At 33.7% G+C, this 17422-nt stretch overlaps 1 protein-coding gene across 1 annotated transcript in view; it reads left to right on the top strand.

Annotated features, from left to right (window-relative positions):
- The window catches only part of LOC100609532 (protein eyes shut homolog), a 2075858-nt gene that overhangs the window by 1198408 nt on the left and 860028 nt on the right, over positions 1 to 17422 (top strand). Inside the window, exons 27-28 of the mRNA XM_063813139.1 lie at positions 7884 to 8076; positions 9202 to 10968. Of these exons, the coding sequence (XP_063669209.1) occupies positions 7884 to 8076; positions 9202 to 10968 (1960 nt within the window). The remainder of the gene's footprint in view (positions 1 to 7883; positions 8077 to 9201; positions 10969 to 17422) is intronic.

The raw sequence follows: 17422 nt of genomic DNA, 5'->3' as shown, positions 1-17422 counted from the left end.
AATGGAGAAAGAAAAAAGTTGAATACTAAGCCATGATAAATTCCAAACTAGAGGCTACAAAGAGAAGGAGCCAGCAGAGGAGATTGATAATGAATAGGAGAAAGAGGTAGAAGGTTAGAGAGAAACCAAGTTTTTTAGAAGGTGGTTAAGTATGTAGATGATTTGAATAAGATGAAGATCAAAAACTCTGCTTTGTATTTAACAGCACAATAGGATTTCTGGAATTTCACTATAACAGTCCTAGTGGCAAGAAGACATGAAAGCTACATTAGAATGGCTTGAGGAAAGAATGAAAAGTTTAGATAATTTAATGAATATTCATTTCAATACAGTTATCTACAAAAGGGAAAAAGAAATATGTATGTACTTAGATAAATGTGTGTTTTCAATATGTTTCTCTTAGTTTTTTCCAATAAATGTTTACTGACCATCAAGTACATCAGTATGTGCCAGCCATCATATTAGCCCCGGCCATTCAGTGGAAAATGTAACATAGTCCCCTGCCTAGGGGCACTGGTAGTATGCTGGAAAAGACATATAAATCAATTTGGCATAACAAAAGGAATGCCATTAAAAACTATAATTATTATCATGAACCCTACATACTGATTTTGTGTGGAAAAATCTTTTTAAAAACCTAGAAACTAAAATATTTATCTAGCCCAGTAACATAGCACAAAGATATCTCAATATTACATGTTTTGGAGCAAAGTATTCTTAACATTTGATATTTGATTATTACTAGAGTTTTTTTATTATTATGGGTAAATGATATCTTCAGAATATTATTCTCACTTTCTGGTTGCCACCTACTTTGCCTTTTGTCTCCCAATCAAGTTAGATAACCACATAGAGAAATATCCTATGTATCTTTTATAGAACACTGAATCTGTTAATATCTTAGTGAGGAAAACAGAAACCATTTCTAACACTTAAATAATAGAGAGAATTGGACATACAGTTGAAAAAAAAGAGAGCTGAAAATAACCAGAGGTTAGTGAGGTAAACAGAGGTCAGCAATGGCATGAAACCACTCAAAGTAGGCTGGAAAGACACAGGAAAGAGGAACAAGTCACCTGAAGGATGCTGGGTTTTTTCTGTATTATGTACTCCTTATTTCTTGTAGAAAATAAGGATAAGCCACAACATTTTATCTTCAAATGTTACTGTCAATAGAGTGAAATATACTAACAGTCCACTGGATTGTAAAGTCATTGAGATAATAGAAACTGTTTTGCCCAGATCTTAAAACATGGTTTGTGATGATTAAATTTAATTGACAGTGATGTTTGTTAAGTAGACTGTCAGAGTACAAGATTGTTTTAGCTTTATTACCTAAAATAATCAACTTTAGCTTAGAAATATTGATAACAAATCTTGACGATGTTTCATATATCAAAAGTATATTATAGTGGTTTGAAGTGTGGGTTCTGGAGCCTCACTTCTTAGGTAAAAATCTTTGCTCTGCCATTTTCTAGCTCTATTACCAGAAAATTAGACAGGACTATGGGATAACACTGCTTTTCTTTAAACCATACTTTATTTTATTGAAACTATTAATAATTCTGCTTCAAGAGAGACTTATATTTTCAACTTGTTACATATCTGGTAGCCAATAAGCTTCTCAAATTTAATGTATTTAAACAGAAATTGTGATCTATCCTCCAATCTGTAACTGGTCTTCTATAATTTAGTAAATTTGCTTGTCTTCTTTAATTTTTATTTCTATTTTATTGATAGGAATACAAATTTAGAAATCATTCACTAAACTTTTTATTCTCACCCCATACATCTAGTCCATCAGCATGTATTATAGGCTCTGCCTTCCACGTATACCCTGAATACAAACTTTACTCGGTATATTCACCATTTCCACTCCAGGTCAGTCTAATTATTTCCCTTTCCTGGATCATTGCCTGCTTCCCAATATACCTTAGCTTCCATTCTTGCCCCGAATCCAAACTCCATTGAGCGTATATTATCTACGGTAAGCTTTTTATGATATCAATAAGATTAGAACTTTCTTATTTCAAATATTCCAATGGCTTCCTATAATTCTCAGAATCAATTCCAAATTCAACAACAAACAAGTAAAGAAGCCACATTATCTGGTTTCTAATCACCTCTGTGACCTCATTTCTACCTACATGGCCTTCCCTTATTCTCTTTAACTGTCCATCTTGCTTTTGTGTAAACATATTAAGCATTTTCCTGCCCGCAGGCCTTTGCACTGCTGTTCTTTTCGCCTTCGATACTCTTTCCTAAAATACTCACATTAATTTATATCCCTGTACAGAGAAGACTTCCCTGGCCACTGCCTCCAAAACAGCCCTTGCTGTTTTTCCTTATTATGTATTTTGGGATATTTTGTCTTAAAATCACTTATCACTAATTGATATTAATTAATTCAAATTTCTTCCCTAAAATACAAAGTATACAATGGAGAAACTTTGCCTATCTTGTTGACCAGCTCATTTCCAACAATTACAACAGTCACTGGCACTTAGATATTGATCAATAAACATTTGTTGAGCGAAGACATAGAGGGCTATACAATGTCCACATGAAAGCAGATGACCATATTCTCATAAAGCTCTAATTCAGAAGATCTTATTTGCATATTTTTCCTCAAATATAGATTCAGAAAGAAAATAATTTTTTAAGTCATGATGTTTCATAGAAATTACTATATCATCTTGGTACCTATTAAGTTTTTGTTTGTTTGTTTGTTTTTGAGGCGGAGTCTCGCACTGTCGCCCAGCCTGGAGTGCAGTGGCGCAATCTCGGCTCACTGCAAGCTCCGCCTCCCAGGTTCACATCATTCTCATGCCTCAGCCTCCCGAGTAGCTGGGACTACAGACGCCCGCCACCAAGGCCGGCTAATTTTTTTGTATTTTTACTAGGGACGCGGTTTCACCGTGTTAGCAAGGATGGTCTCGATCTCCTGACCTCGTGATCCGCCCACCTTGGCCTCCCAAAGTGCTGGGATTACAGGCGTGAGCCACCGCGCCTGGCCCCTTCTCTTTTTTCTTAATTTACATGCATTCTGTATCCATTATGGTAAGGGATCCTGTTGACCCTGTGTTTTTGTTTGCTGTGGATATTTTTCCATTTAATGTTTAAGTTTTTATACACAGACGCTTTATAGTTCTTCTGTTCTTTTATTTTTAGTTGACACATATTAATTGTACATATTTATGGAATACATAGTAATATTTCAATGCATGTATACATTGTGTAGTGATAAAATCAGGGTAATTAGCATAATATTGAAGATATCTTTTTTGTGTTGTGAACATTAAAATTCTCTTTTAGCTTTTAAAAAATTTGTATCAAATTAAGCGTTACAAGTGCAATTTTGTTACATGACTATATGGCACAGTGATGAAATCTGGGATTTTAGTATATCCATCACTCCAATAACAGACATTGTACCCGCAAGTAATTTCTCATTATTTGTCCCCCCATGTCCTCCCCCACCATTTTAAGTCTCCAGTTTTTATTTTTCTCCACTCTATGTCCATATGTACACATTATTTAGCTCCCACTTGTAACTGAGAACATGTAGGTATTTGTCTTTCTGTGTCTGGGTTGTTTCACGTTGGAAAATGACCTCCAGTTCCATCCACCTTGCTACAAAACACCTGATTTAATTCTTTTTATGGCTGACTGGTATTCCATTGTGTATATATACCACCATTTTCTTGATCCAGCCTTCACTGACAGGTGGATTTCACATCTTTGCTATTGTGAATGGTGCTGTGATAAACATATAAATACATGTATCTTTTTGATATAATGATTTATTTTCCTTTGGCTGTATACCCAGTAGTGGGACTGCTGAATTGAATGGTAGTTCTATTTTTAGTTCTTTGAGAAATCTCCATACTGTTTTCCATAGAGGTTGTCCTAGTTTACATTCCTACCAGAAGCATATAAGGGTTCCCTTTTCTCTGCATCCTTGCCAATATCTGTTATTTTTTGTCTTTTTAATGATAGCCATTCTAACTAATGTAAGATAATATCTCATTGCAGTTTTAATTGGCCTTTGTCTGATGATTAGTGACATTGAGCAGCTTTTCCTATGTTTCTTGGCCATTTGTATGTCTTCTTTTGAAAAAAATGCCTATTCATGCCCCTTGTCCACTTTTTTGATGGGGTTATATTTTTTATTGTTGTTGAGTTGTTTGAGGTCCTTGTAAAATTTTAAATATTAGTTCCCTGTTGGATGCATTGTGTGAAAACATTTTTTCTCATTCTGCAGGTTATCTGTTCACTCTGTCAATTGCTTCCTTTTCTATGCAGAAGCTCCTTAGTTTAACTCAATTCCATTTGTCTATGTTTGTTTTTGTTTCTTGTGCTTTTGAGATCATACTCATAAAAATCTTTGCCTATACCAATGTCTTGAGGCATTTACTCTGTTTTCTTCTAGTAGTTTTATAGCTTGGGGTCTTATGCTTAAGTCTGTAATCAATTTTGAGTTGATTTTTGTATATGGTGAGAGATACGAGTCTAGTTTTATTTTTCTTCATATGAATATCCAGTTTTCCCTGCGCTATTTATTGAAGATAGCATTCTTTCTCTAACGTTTGGTATCTCTGTCAAAAATCAGCTAGCTGTAAATATGTGAATCTATCTCTTTCTTCTCTATTCTGTTCCATTGGTCTATGTGTCTGTTTTCATACCAATGCCATGCTGCTTTAAGTTACTATAGCTTCATAGTATAATTTAAAGTCAGAGAGTATGATGCTTCCAGCTTTGTTCTTTTTACTTAGGATTGCTTTGGCTATTCAGAATCTTTTGTGATTCCATATAAATTCAGAATTGTTTTTCCTATCTCTCTGAAAAATATCATTGGTCTTTTGATAGAGATTTCTTTGAATCTGTAGATTGCTTTGAATAGCATGGTCATTCATAAAGTTTGAATATTTGACCCTGCCCAAATCTCATGTTAAATTGCAATCCCCAGTGCTGGAGGTGTGGCCTGGGGGGAGGAATTTGGGTCATGGAGGTGGATCCCTCATCACTTTCTGCTGGTGTCACAGTAGTTGGTGAGTTCCTGTGAGATCTGGTTATTTTAAAGTGTGTGTCCCCTACCCATCCCCTCCCTGGCTCTCTCTCTCTTTGTTGCTCCTGCTTTTGTCATGTGATGTGCCTCCTCCCTCTTCATCTTCTGTTATGACTGTAAACTATCTGAGGCATTCTTAGAAGCCAAGCAGATGCCAGCACCATGCTTCCTCTAAAGCCTGCAGAACTGAGAGCCAATTAAACCTACTTTCTTTATGAAATACCCAGTCTCAGATATTTCTTTATAGCAATGCAGAATGGTTTAATATAGTCATTTAAATAAGATTAATTCTTCTGCTCCATAACCATGGGATGTCTTTCCCTTCATTTCTGTCCTCTTCAATGTCTTGCATCAGTGTTTTGTAGTTTTCCTTGCAGATTTTTCACCTCCTTGGTTAAATTTATTCCTGTGTATTTCTTTTGTGTGGCTATTGTGACTGGGATTGCATTTTTAATTTCTTTTTCAAATAGTTCATTATTGATGTATGGAAACAATGCTAGATTTTGTATGTTGATTTTTTTATTCTACAATTTCACTGAATTTGTTCATCGGCTCTAAGAGATTTTGTGGTGGAGTCTTTAGGTTTTTCTATATATAAGATTATGTCTTCTGCAAAGAGGGTCAATTTGACTTCCTTTTTTCTAATTTTAATGCTCTTTATTTCTCTCTCATTCCTAATTGCTCTTGTTGGCACTTCCAGGACAATGGTGAATAACAATGGTGAAAGTGGGCATCATGTCTTATTACAGTTCTTAGAGGAAAGGGTTTCAGCTTTTGCCCATTTAATATGATTTCAGGTGTGGGTTTGTCATTTATGACCTTCATTATGTTAAAGTATTTTTTAATGCCAAATTTGTTGAGACTTTTTATCATGAAGTGATGTTCAATTTTAACCAATTCATTTCTGCATCTATTGAGATACTTATATAAATTTTGTCCTTGATATTGTTGATTGATATATCACATTTATTGATTTACATATGTTGAAACATCCTTGCATGCCTGGGATAAATCCCACTTGATCATAGTGTATTATTTTTTGATATGTTGTTGTATTCAGTTTGCTAGTGTTTTGGGGGGAACTTTTGCATCTAGGTTCATCAATGATAGTTGCCTGTGGATTTTTTTTATGTTCTTGTCTAGTTTTGGTGTCAGGGTAATGCTGGCCTCATAGAATGAGTAAGGAAGAATTTCCTCCTCTTCAGTGTTTTGTAATAGCTTGAGAAGAATTGGTGTTAGTTCTTTTCTTTTTTTTATATATATTTTTTAATTTTATTATTATTATACTTTAAGTTTTAGGGTACATGTGCACAACATGCAGGTTTGTTACATATGTATACATGTGCCATGTTGGTGTGCTGCACCTATTAACTCGTCATTTAGCATTAGGTATATCTCCTAATGCTATCCCTCCCCCTCCCCCCACCCCACAACAGTCCCCGGTGTGTGATATTCCCCTTCCTGTGTCCATGTGTTCTCATTGTTCAACTCCCACCTATGAGTGAGAACATGCAGTGTTTGGTTTTTTGTCTTTGCAATAGTTTGCTGAGAATGATGGTTTCCAGCTTCATCCATGTCCCTACAAAGGACATGAACTCATCCTTTTTTATGGCTGCATTGTATTCCATGGTGTCTATGTACCACATTTTGTTAATCCAGTCTATCATTGTTGGACATTTGGGTTGCGAACTAGAAATACCATTTGACCCAGCCATCCCATTACTGGGTATATACCCAAAGGATTATAAATCATGCTGCTATAAAGACACATGCACACGTATGTTTATTGCGGCACTATTCACAATAGCAAAGACTTGGTGTTAGTTCTTTCCTAAAAGTATGATCAATTTCAGCAGTAAAGCCACCTGGTCCTGGGCTTTTCTTTGTTGCGAAAAGCAGTTGTCTAACATCAGGAATCATCTGACATTTATACAACTTTTTGGTGTGAGTTGAAAGTGACTACAGAATATGGAACTGTGAAACAACCACCACCCACATCTGAAAGAAGACTTAAGTGTTCTGCAAATTAGATGTAATCTTTAACAAAATCAGAACACTAAAGCAGGGATGCCTATTAGGTATGTCTTTATTATTAGGAAATAGACATGTATTAGTATTTTAAAATCATTTTGAAATATTATTTTCTTACAAATAAAAATGATTCTTATAGTATAACTTGTTTTTACTCTACATTTATAAACGTATCTCTCTGGTCCATTTATACTTATTTATACATTATCGCAATTTTCATTCACAGTTTCTTCATGTGAAAGCTATTTTATAGGATATGGTAGAAATAGCCTTTTCATGTCAAACTAAAACATATAAAGATCATTCCTACTGCAAGCCAATACAAACTAAAATAATTTGCAAATCACAAGAATATGTTTTCAAATTTTCTGTTGCAGATACTGCATTTTACATTAGCTTCCAACTAAATTTGACTTTTAGAGCAGAAAAGTTTTATAATTTGTAATGTGACTTCTTTTTTATATCCACATTAATTACCATACAGTACAAATTCTTCATTGGAAAACTATATTCTCAAAAGTAAATATAGTATTTTGACTTAAAATTAAAGGAATTAAGAATAAATTTGGGCATGCAACTGTGCATATCTCAAATGGAAAGGATTGAGTCCATTTTGAAATATGGGTAAAATTTACTATGGAGATTTAATTTTCAAGTAAAATATTTTATTTGAGCTATCCAATATGTCTATGAAAATGCAAATGGATCTCAAAACAAACTTTACAATTTCTCTTAGGAACAAAGAAACTGAGCTTAATTTAATTACTGTAATTGTCATTTGCAGACCTGCTCCATTGGGCTTCTTTGTGGTGATGAAATAAGGAGAATTACCTGTTTAACTCCCATCTTTCAAAGAACAGATCCCATTTCCACACAGACATATACAGTTCCCCCTTCTGAGACTTTGGTCAGCAGCTTTCCATCTATAAAGGCTACTAGAATACCAGCCATAATGGACAATTACCCAGTTGATCAAGGTAAGTAGAAGTGGGTAAGATATTAAGAAGTTTGAGTTTGAAAAAGTTGTGTGGTAAAAGCATATTTTCTGCATTATTAAAATCTTTTTTTTCTGAGATACATGATTTTTAGGGGTGTAAAATTAAGCATTATTGGTTATGACTCCTGTTTTAAGTTTTGTTTTAAGCAATATTGTTTGCTAATACTATTTCTGGATCAGTAAAAAAATGTAAATTAACAGTTTTAATTCCACTGTGTAAATTTGAATAGACAACTGGACCTCAATCCCAGCACATTTTGTTTTAAAAAGGCCTTGTGCTACTTGCATCAATGTGTCTTTACTTCATATTCTCTGAGTCATTAAGGTAAATTTATATTCCTATCAAATTATTTGACTAACACTCAGATAAAAGATATGTGCTTATTTTCCTATTGTGAATTATTTTAACAACTTCAGGCTGTTTGTTACATGTCCAATTCTTTAACTTTCTAAATCAAGTGATGTCATATTATAAACAGTACATTGTATATTAAATTCCAAATTTACTCTTCATGTAGCCAATGCCACTTCGGATAATCAGAGTAAGAATTGTAGCCCTTAGCAAGGAATTCTTGAAGAAAAAATAATTTTGAAGGCTATTGGGTATTCTAAGTAGAAATGTACCTTGTCTATTTTTCATCTATGTAATTTCTATTCTTTTAAAAAATTAAATTGAAATATAGTGTTATCTAATATAAACAGAACGTTTTGCCTATTGAGGAAGTAAAACAGTATTTCTAACATTTCTAACCCGATGGGTCAAACATTCATTTGTTGTGTCAATGACAAAGAGTTGTAATTTTTCATGTGTTCTTATTCAAAGGAGTCATTTAGTTGGGAATATGTCAATTCTATGTAATGCCATTTGTTCTAACTTTAGCCCTCCCATGGAGTGTAAATAATAGGAATCTTTGCATTTATGCAGTTTGTGAAATCATTAAACTCCTCATGTACTTTTATTAGAAATATGATTTACAGAACCATATTTGTCTACATATAATGGATGTAAGGTGGCAGTGCAATTTGCCTAAGATTTATCCCAGTGCCAAAGTGGTTCGTTTCTGATTCATTTTTCTAACCTTTTTGGCTTTTTTCCGTTTTGTAGGTCCAAAACAGACAGGCATTGTCAAGCATGACATTCTCCCAACCACTGGTTTGGCAACGTTAAGAATTAGCACACCCTTGGAAAGCTACTTACTCGAAGAACTGATTGTCACTAGAGAGCTTTCAGCAAAACACAGTCTTCTTTCTTCCGCAGATGTTTCCTCTTCTCGATTCCTGAATTTTGGTATTCATGACCCAGCACAAATTGTCCAGGACAAAACATCGGTATCACATATGCCTATTCGAACTTCAGCAGCCACACTAGGTTTCTTTTTTCCTGATAGGAGAGCAAGGACCCCATTTATCATGTCTTCCTTAATGTCAGATTTTATTTTTCCTACACAATCTTTATTATTTGAGAACTATCAGACTGTTGCTTCATCTGCTACCCCAACGACTTCAGTAATTAGAAGCATTCCAGGGGCTGATATTGAGCTAAACAGGCAGTCATTACTCTCCCGTGGATTCCTGCTTACAGCTGCCTCCATAAGTGCAACTCCAGTTGTCTCTAGGGGGGCTCAAGAGGATATTGAAGAATATTCAGCTGATTCTTTAATTTCAAGAAGAGAGCACTGGAGATTGCTCAGCCCCTCGATGTCTCCCATTTTTCCTGCTAAGATAATTATATCTAAACAGGTAACCATCTTAAACTCATCAGCTCTGCACCGGTTCGGTACAAAATCCTTCAATCCCAGTGAATATCAGGCTATTACTGAAGCTTCAAGCAACCAGAGACTCACAAACATCAAATCACAGGCTGCTGATTCTTTAAGAGAATTAAGCCAAACATGTGCAACATGTTCTATGACTGAAATAAAATCCTCTCGTGAATTCTCAGATCAAGTTTTGCATAGCAAACAGTCCCACTTTTATGAGACATTCTGGATGAACTCAGCGATATTAGCCAGCTGGTATGCACTAATGGGAGCTCAAACTATCACTTCTGGGCATTCATTTTCTTCTGCTACTGAAATAACACCATCAGTGGCATTCACAGAAGTGCCATCTTTATTTCCTTCTAAAAAGAGTGCAAAAAGAACATTTTTATCCTCATCCTTGGAAGAATCCATTACCCTATCAAGTAATTTGGATGTTAATTTATGTTTGGATAAGACTTGTTTATCCATTGTCCCTTCACAAACTATCTCTTCAGACTTGATGAATTCTGATTGGACTTCAAAAATGACTACTGATGAACTGTCAGTATCAGAAAACATTTTAAAACTATTGAAAATAAGACAATATGGCATAACTATGGGACCCACTGAGGTACTAAATCAAGAGAGCTTATTGGACATGGAAAAAAGTAAAGGATCTCATACACTGTTCAAACTTCACCCAAGTGATAGTTCTCTGGACTTTGAGTTAAACTTACAAATTTATCCGGATGTTACTTTAAAGACATATTCAGAAATTACACATGCAAATGACTTCAAAAATAATCTGCCACCATTGACAGGCTCAGTGCCTGATTTTTCAGAAGTCACCACCAATGTTGCATTTTATACAGTTTCAGCAACTCCAGCACTTTCAATACAGACGTCTTCCTCCATGTCTGTAATTAGGCCAGATTGGCCATATTTTACAGATTATATGACCTCTCTTAAAAAAGAGGTCAAGACTTCTTCAGAATGGTCCAAATGGGAACTTCAGCCTAGTGTGCAATATCAGGAATTTCCCACTGCAAGCCGGCATCTTCCCTTCACTAGATCTCTTACTTTGTCTTCACTGGAATCCATTCTGGCACCTCAACGGCTGATGATTTCTGGTGAGTTTCTCAGTTTCTGTTCAGTAAACTTTTAGAAATGAGTTTCTTTTCTACAGAGAAGAAAGAGCCTGTCATGGTCACCGGGTGCTCTAAACAGCCTCACTGTAATCAGGGCAGCAGCCAGTTCAATGGAGAAGGCACCTGCTGTTGTACCTGACACAGATGGTTGTTCTTTATGCACTGCCACAAAGGCTACCAGATCAGTACAGTAGTAGGTTGGAGACAGCTATACTGCTGGCAAGCAATCAGAAACTGAACTAGTTCAATTCATTATGACAGATCTCTCAAAGTTTAGAAATAACTTTTATTATTCTCATTTCTTGAAATAGCTTCTTTGTCAGGTTGAACACAATATAACATACTCTTTCTAACGGTATCTTCAGTGGTAGCATTTTTTTTAATATGGGAAAGAGGAAATCACTGGAACTTTCTTGAGATTTCCTATCCTCTATGGCATGGTATATCATTTTTAAATTTAAAGTTTTTTGTTTCATTTTATATAATTCAGAATATAAGTTAATTTCATGTATTTTATTTAACAAAAGCACTATGCAAAAATTGAAGGAGGTAATATCTGTGAATTTGAATTCAGAGCCTTGATATATTAATGACAAGCCAGTTTTCTCATATAACAGTTCTTACTTTGAAGCGTAATTTAAATCACTAATCTCCCCTTGTAATTGCTATCAAATTGGTAAGGATGTAAAAAAGGAAAAAGGTTAAAGAATTGTGTTTACCAGAAAGAGAAGATTTTTCATTATTTTAAGAAGTTCTATCTTGTGGAATTTTCAAGTGTTACTTTGTGGCAGTGAAATTAATTTTCCTTTGACAATAAACTTATAGTGGTTTGTGTCTGTGTATGTATGGTTGTGTGTTTTTGCTTCATATATTACCCCAACGTTTAAAAGGTTTTAGGTGTGTAATTTATGGCTGAAAATTCAGTAACATGAAAGAACAGGTCATTCTATTTGCTATATCATATATTCAATATGATATAATTTTGTCTACAAAATTTCTTAAAACCATGATAAAATTAATTACAAATTTAAATGTGGTATTCTCCTTGTACTTCTACAGGCTGATAGCTTGTGGTTTATCTGTTATAACTCACATACAATGCCTAATACATCATTTCTCACATATAAGGTTCTTGGTAAATGTAGCAGAGTTAAAACGTCTCTCAAACAATTCATCCCATAGCCACCTCTTGGAAATAATCAGGGCACAAATTCTTCATTATTAGTAAATAAAACATTAAATTTGGTCTTTTTAAACATAATCTTGCTGCTTTTCACTTTTCCCATTCTTCATTCCCATTGCAACTATTCTTTATTTTGACCTCACCTACATCTCCTAATCTCCTTCCAGTTTTTCTTGCCTTTCTAGTCATTTAGTCATTATAATAAATCTTTTGCAAGGCATTTGTTGACATTTTCCAATATGTTCATCCACTGTGTTGATCAGAGTCACATGAGCGAATAAACAATCTAACTGGGTATTTGGGGAGAGTTTAATATGGTAATTACTTATTAAAATATGGGTAGAGTTTAAGGAAAACTAAGGATCTTACAGTTCTCAAGACACCAATAACAGCAAAACCAGCATTGGGCCTAAAGAGACAAGAGGTAAGAGAAGGACCAGAACCTAAAATGGAAAGCTTCTAGGTTACAGAAGGTGTGGCCTTTGGAAGTAGGACACAGGTAATCCAATAAGAACAGACAGGGAGGAGACTAGAAAATACTAGACAACCCCTTTCCTGTTGTCTTCTAGTCTTCTGCAGGTGCTTCTTATTAACCAAAGCTGTTCAGTAGCTGGAGGCTAAAGTCAGTCCTTTGAATTGATCTCTAGTGTTTAGAGGGTAGAATAAACAAGGGTGGAAAGAAGATCGGGAAGAACAAATGTTGATGTATTAGAGTCCTACATTTGTCAATTTCCAGCTTGTATTTTGTCAAAATTCATAATAATGGCTTGTTCCACTAAAATTCTTATGGAATTCCTCACCTAGGCTCTTAATTCTTCTAGGCAATCCTAGTTAATTTTGAATTGGCTTCCTAAAATTTTCATCACAGTGATTATTTGAATTTTTTTCTGATCTTTCTTAGCATGAATATGATAACCATCTTATTTGTTGAGCAAATTAACTTATTTCTAACTTCTCAACTGACAAATACCATCTAGTCTAATTAATCATCTTTCCAGACTCCATCTTAAAATTATCTGGCAATGAAGAAAAGGAAAATAGAAAAACTTGGTGATGCAATTGTTCCAGAGCCTTGTGTTTAAAAGCTTATTCCTTATCCATGAAATTACTTTTACACCTTGTCAAAAATCAATCAATGGTATACATGCGGGTCAACTTCTGGAGTCTTAGTTTTTTCAATTAATCCATATGTCTTTCTTTTACCCAATTCCAAACTGTCTTGGTTACTATAGTATTTTCTTCTTTTAAGATTGTTTTACACAATTTAGATGCAGATGTTGCCATAGTAGTCATTGTTTGGTATCCATGAAAGATTGGGTTCCAGGAACGTGCAGATACCCAAAATGATAGCCAGCACCAGGTTAAACAACTAAGCATTACATAAATATGATTTCTGTGTTGTTCACTCTTGTACATCTAACATCTAACACTAAGTGGCATTAAAATAGCTGCTTAATAGTGGTTGTATGAAGTCACTAAAACATATTACTGGAAATGATCTTTATAAAAACTCTGGTCTAATCTCTTCATGTAGAGAAATGATATAGTAGGCCATAGTCTAATGTTCTACAATGCAAAAATCTTGAAAGATTGAACTATTATATATACCTGTTTCTTACACATAATGGTTTCCGTGACACTGCCAAAATATAGAACAAATGTGTAACTGATGAGGGGAGATGTCTGCTTCCAAAGTAGACCACTGAGTGCTATCATTTCCACCATATGTGGTATTTCCATAATAGAAAAGTAGCTAAGGTAGCAAGCCTATAATTTTAGAGTCCCTTGCTGCTGGTGAATTTCCCACTTTGTGTTGGACCACTAGAAAAAAAAATGACACTCTGAGCAACGTCTTGCGATTAACAAAGTGAGGCATCGTGGAGCCACCTCTATCAACATGATTCTTTGAGTTTTGTGTACTTTTTGAAGTGCATGATTGCTAGCCCTGTAGTACGGTGACAGCTCTATTAAATTGAATCAAAGTCCTTTTCTCTGACGTCTTTGAAACTGGATGACTTTGTGTGATTTAATTTAACATACAAAGGAAATAAAATGTAAGAGAAAAAGGGAACATATTCTAACAATTTGTCATTCTTTTCCTACAGCAATATAACTCTATTTTTTCTACTAGTTATTTGGGAAGGATATAAGAAAGAGCAATCAGAGCTTCATGAACCGAATATTCTCAAATAGCAATGGATAGGAAAAATAGAGTGTTTGAGTTATGTTTATTCCATTTTTAGTTGTTAAATTCTAAATTTAAAAATGTACACTGCAGATAAAATTCTAGTAAATGACAAAGGGGCATTTCCTCCAAGAATAAAAAGGATAAGTCAAGGTAAGATGTTTAATAACGTAATTTACTGCATCATTAAACAAAAAGACTTTAACACTCAATTGATAGTTTATTAAATGTGTTCATTTTATCTCTTGTTTTTTCTTTCTGAAAAGATTTACATCTTCAAATCTTTTTGGCATCTATTAATATTTCCTAATCATACCAATATAGAAATAGCTCACAACAATATTCAGTGTCTTAATGCTGAAACAGAAGAGATAGTTTCATTAAACTCATTAACAGTTCAAAATGCCTTATGTATACAGGTACACGTATTTCTTACACATAATTTAGAAAATATGGAAAAAATGCATTAAGTGTCTTAGTCTATTTGTGCTGCTATTACAAAATATCACAGAATGGGTATTTATTTCTCAGTTTTGGAGACTGGTAAGTTCTAGATCAAGGTGCCAGCAAGTTCAATGAGTGTCTGTTTCCTCATTCTTCACCAGAATGAGGTGTCCTCATGTGGAAGAAATGCCAAAAGGGCTGAACTCACCCCATCAAGCACTGTTATCAGACACTAATTACATCCAGAAGAGAGAATACTTCATGGTCTAAACACCTCCTAACGACCCTACTTTTTAATACTGCAGCACTGGTGATTGAGCTTCAACATGAATTTTAGAGTAGACACAAATATCCAAATCATAGCATTAAGCAACAAAAAATTCAAACTACTGCTTATTAAAACCATACAGAACAATTTAAAAGGTAAAATTTACTAACCATAAAAGTATATAAATGGACATGTGATATCTTAATTTGAGCACTCAGAAATGTAGGCTGTTAATGTTACATACAATATTTGAAAAGTATAAAGAAATTCCAAACAAGGCCAAATAAGATAATACTTAGAACTTATATTATTTGAAAGTGCAAAAGTATAACCAAGAAAGTGTTGAATAGAAAGGGCAATAAGAGAATGTGTATGTTTTTGTAACACATAAAAACTGTAGTTAAAATGTTATATTGCTCCAGACAATGCTGATAAAAGGAAATAGAATAGAAAGTCTAGATATACATGCTATATATAAAACTACATCCAAGGGGTGATTGTGAGTCCATAGAGAAAGATTATTTACTGAATTCTGTTGATGCATTGTTTTATTTTGAAAACTCGTTCTCTACGTTTCAGGCCAAAATAAATTGTATTAGGAATAACCACATAGAATTGCAAAACGAAACATTAAATGATCTGAATAAAAGTTTCAACATTTATTTTAGATACAGTGGGTATGTGTGCAGGTTCGTTACATGGTGTATTGTGTGATGCTGAGGTTTAAGGTACAGATCCCGTCATCCAAGTAGTGAGCATAGTATCCAATAGGTAGGTATTTCAACCCCTACCTGCTCCCTCCCCAACTTCTACTAGTCCAAAGTGTCTGCTGGTCCTATGTTTATGTCCATAGGTACTCACTGTTTAGCTCCTACTTACACATGAGAACATCTAGTATTTGGTTTCCTATTCCTGTGTTAATTCACTTAGGATAATGGCCTCAATCTGTATCCCTATTGCTGCCAAGGACATGATTTTGTTCTTTTTATGGCTGTGTAGTATTCAATGATGTATACGAACCACCTTTTATACAGTCCATCATTGACTGGCACCTGGGTTGGTTCCGTGTCTTTGCTGTTATGAATAGTGCAGTAATGAACATGCAAATGTATGTGTCTTTTTAGTAAAACTATTTTATTTTGAGTATATATCCAGTAACGATATTGCTGGGTCAAATAATAGTATTTATTTAATCTCAAAATTGAAAATTTTTAACTGTGAAAGCAAAATATGAAAATTATAAATTAAATGTTGATAGTGATTACATTTTATAGTACATTAACTAAAAGTAATACCTTTCTAAGCCAAAAAATGATCTTAAGCATTGTTAAAGAAAATATATGCAGCCATGTTTTACCTTACAAGACAGACATATGATTATTAAGTGTTCTTTTAAATTGATGGCAAAATGATGACCACTAGAACAGTAAAACAATTTGCAAATAAAAACTATATGCAGTAAAATATATTCAAAAATTATTAAGAGCAACTCAGAGTATCAAATTCAAAATGTGACACAAATTTTAACCACCTATTTGTTAGTCTTTTTTTTTCCAATTGTAATGGTCTGAATTAGGAAAGTCACAGTGGAGGCACTCTATTGATGGGAGAGTAAGTTGGCACCATCTTTCTGGAGGATTATTTGTTAATAAAAATTTTAAAAGCATTAAAATATAATTTAAATTTTAGAAAATTATTACTGATATATTAGAAATTATATTAAAAATTTAAAAATTGGAAAACAACTATTATCATAATATGATGGCTTTATTAAATACTGACATGGAAAATTGCTTCTCTCTTCCTGTAGGAAAAAATGTAAAACCATGTATACAACCTATTTCTAAATACATGTATACATGCACACCACACATATGCAACCTAATTCTTCCAGAACCTTAATATTGTTTTTAATATTTACTTTTATTTTCTACATGCTTTACACATTACTACATACTTTTTATCAGAACAAAATATGTTTTTGCAAATATGTGTTTTATTGAGATATTAAGAATATTTCAAAAAGCATATTTGATCATTTTATTCATGTTAGATTAAAATAAACTATTTACAAGAATTTTGAGAAATATATTAATGTAGAAAATTATTGTAAGTCATAGCATTATAATAGTTGACAGGAAATCAATTGAAAAAAGTATAATATATATCTTGCATGGAACACAGAGATATATTTTATGTCCAAACATGCCATCTACATATTTTTAATGAAATTATTATGTTTATGTTAAAATCATTAATCACATTTCTACAGTATTCTTTACGTTTTAGTGAAATTAGAAGAAAAATTGAGTGGAATTAATCACATTTTTTTTTTTGAGGCAGAATCTCATTCTTG

This window comes from Pan troglodytes, chromosome 5 (genome assembly GCF_028858775.2).
Source record: "Pan troglodytes isolate AG18354 chromosome 5, NHGRI_mPanTro3-v2.0_pri, whole genome shotgun sequence".
Classification (NCBI taxonomy): Eukaryota; Metazoa; Chordata; class Mammalia; order Primates; family Hominidae; genus Pan; species Pan troglodytes.
The sequence above is the reverse complement of the archived record's forward strand: the minus strand, read 5'-3'. Positions and strand labels throughout refer to the sequence as shown.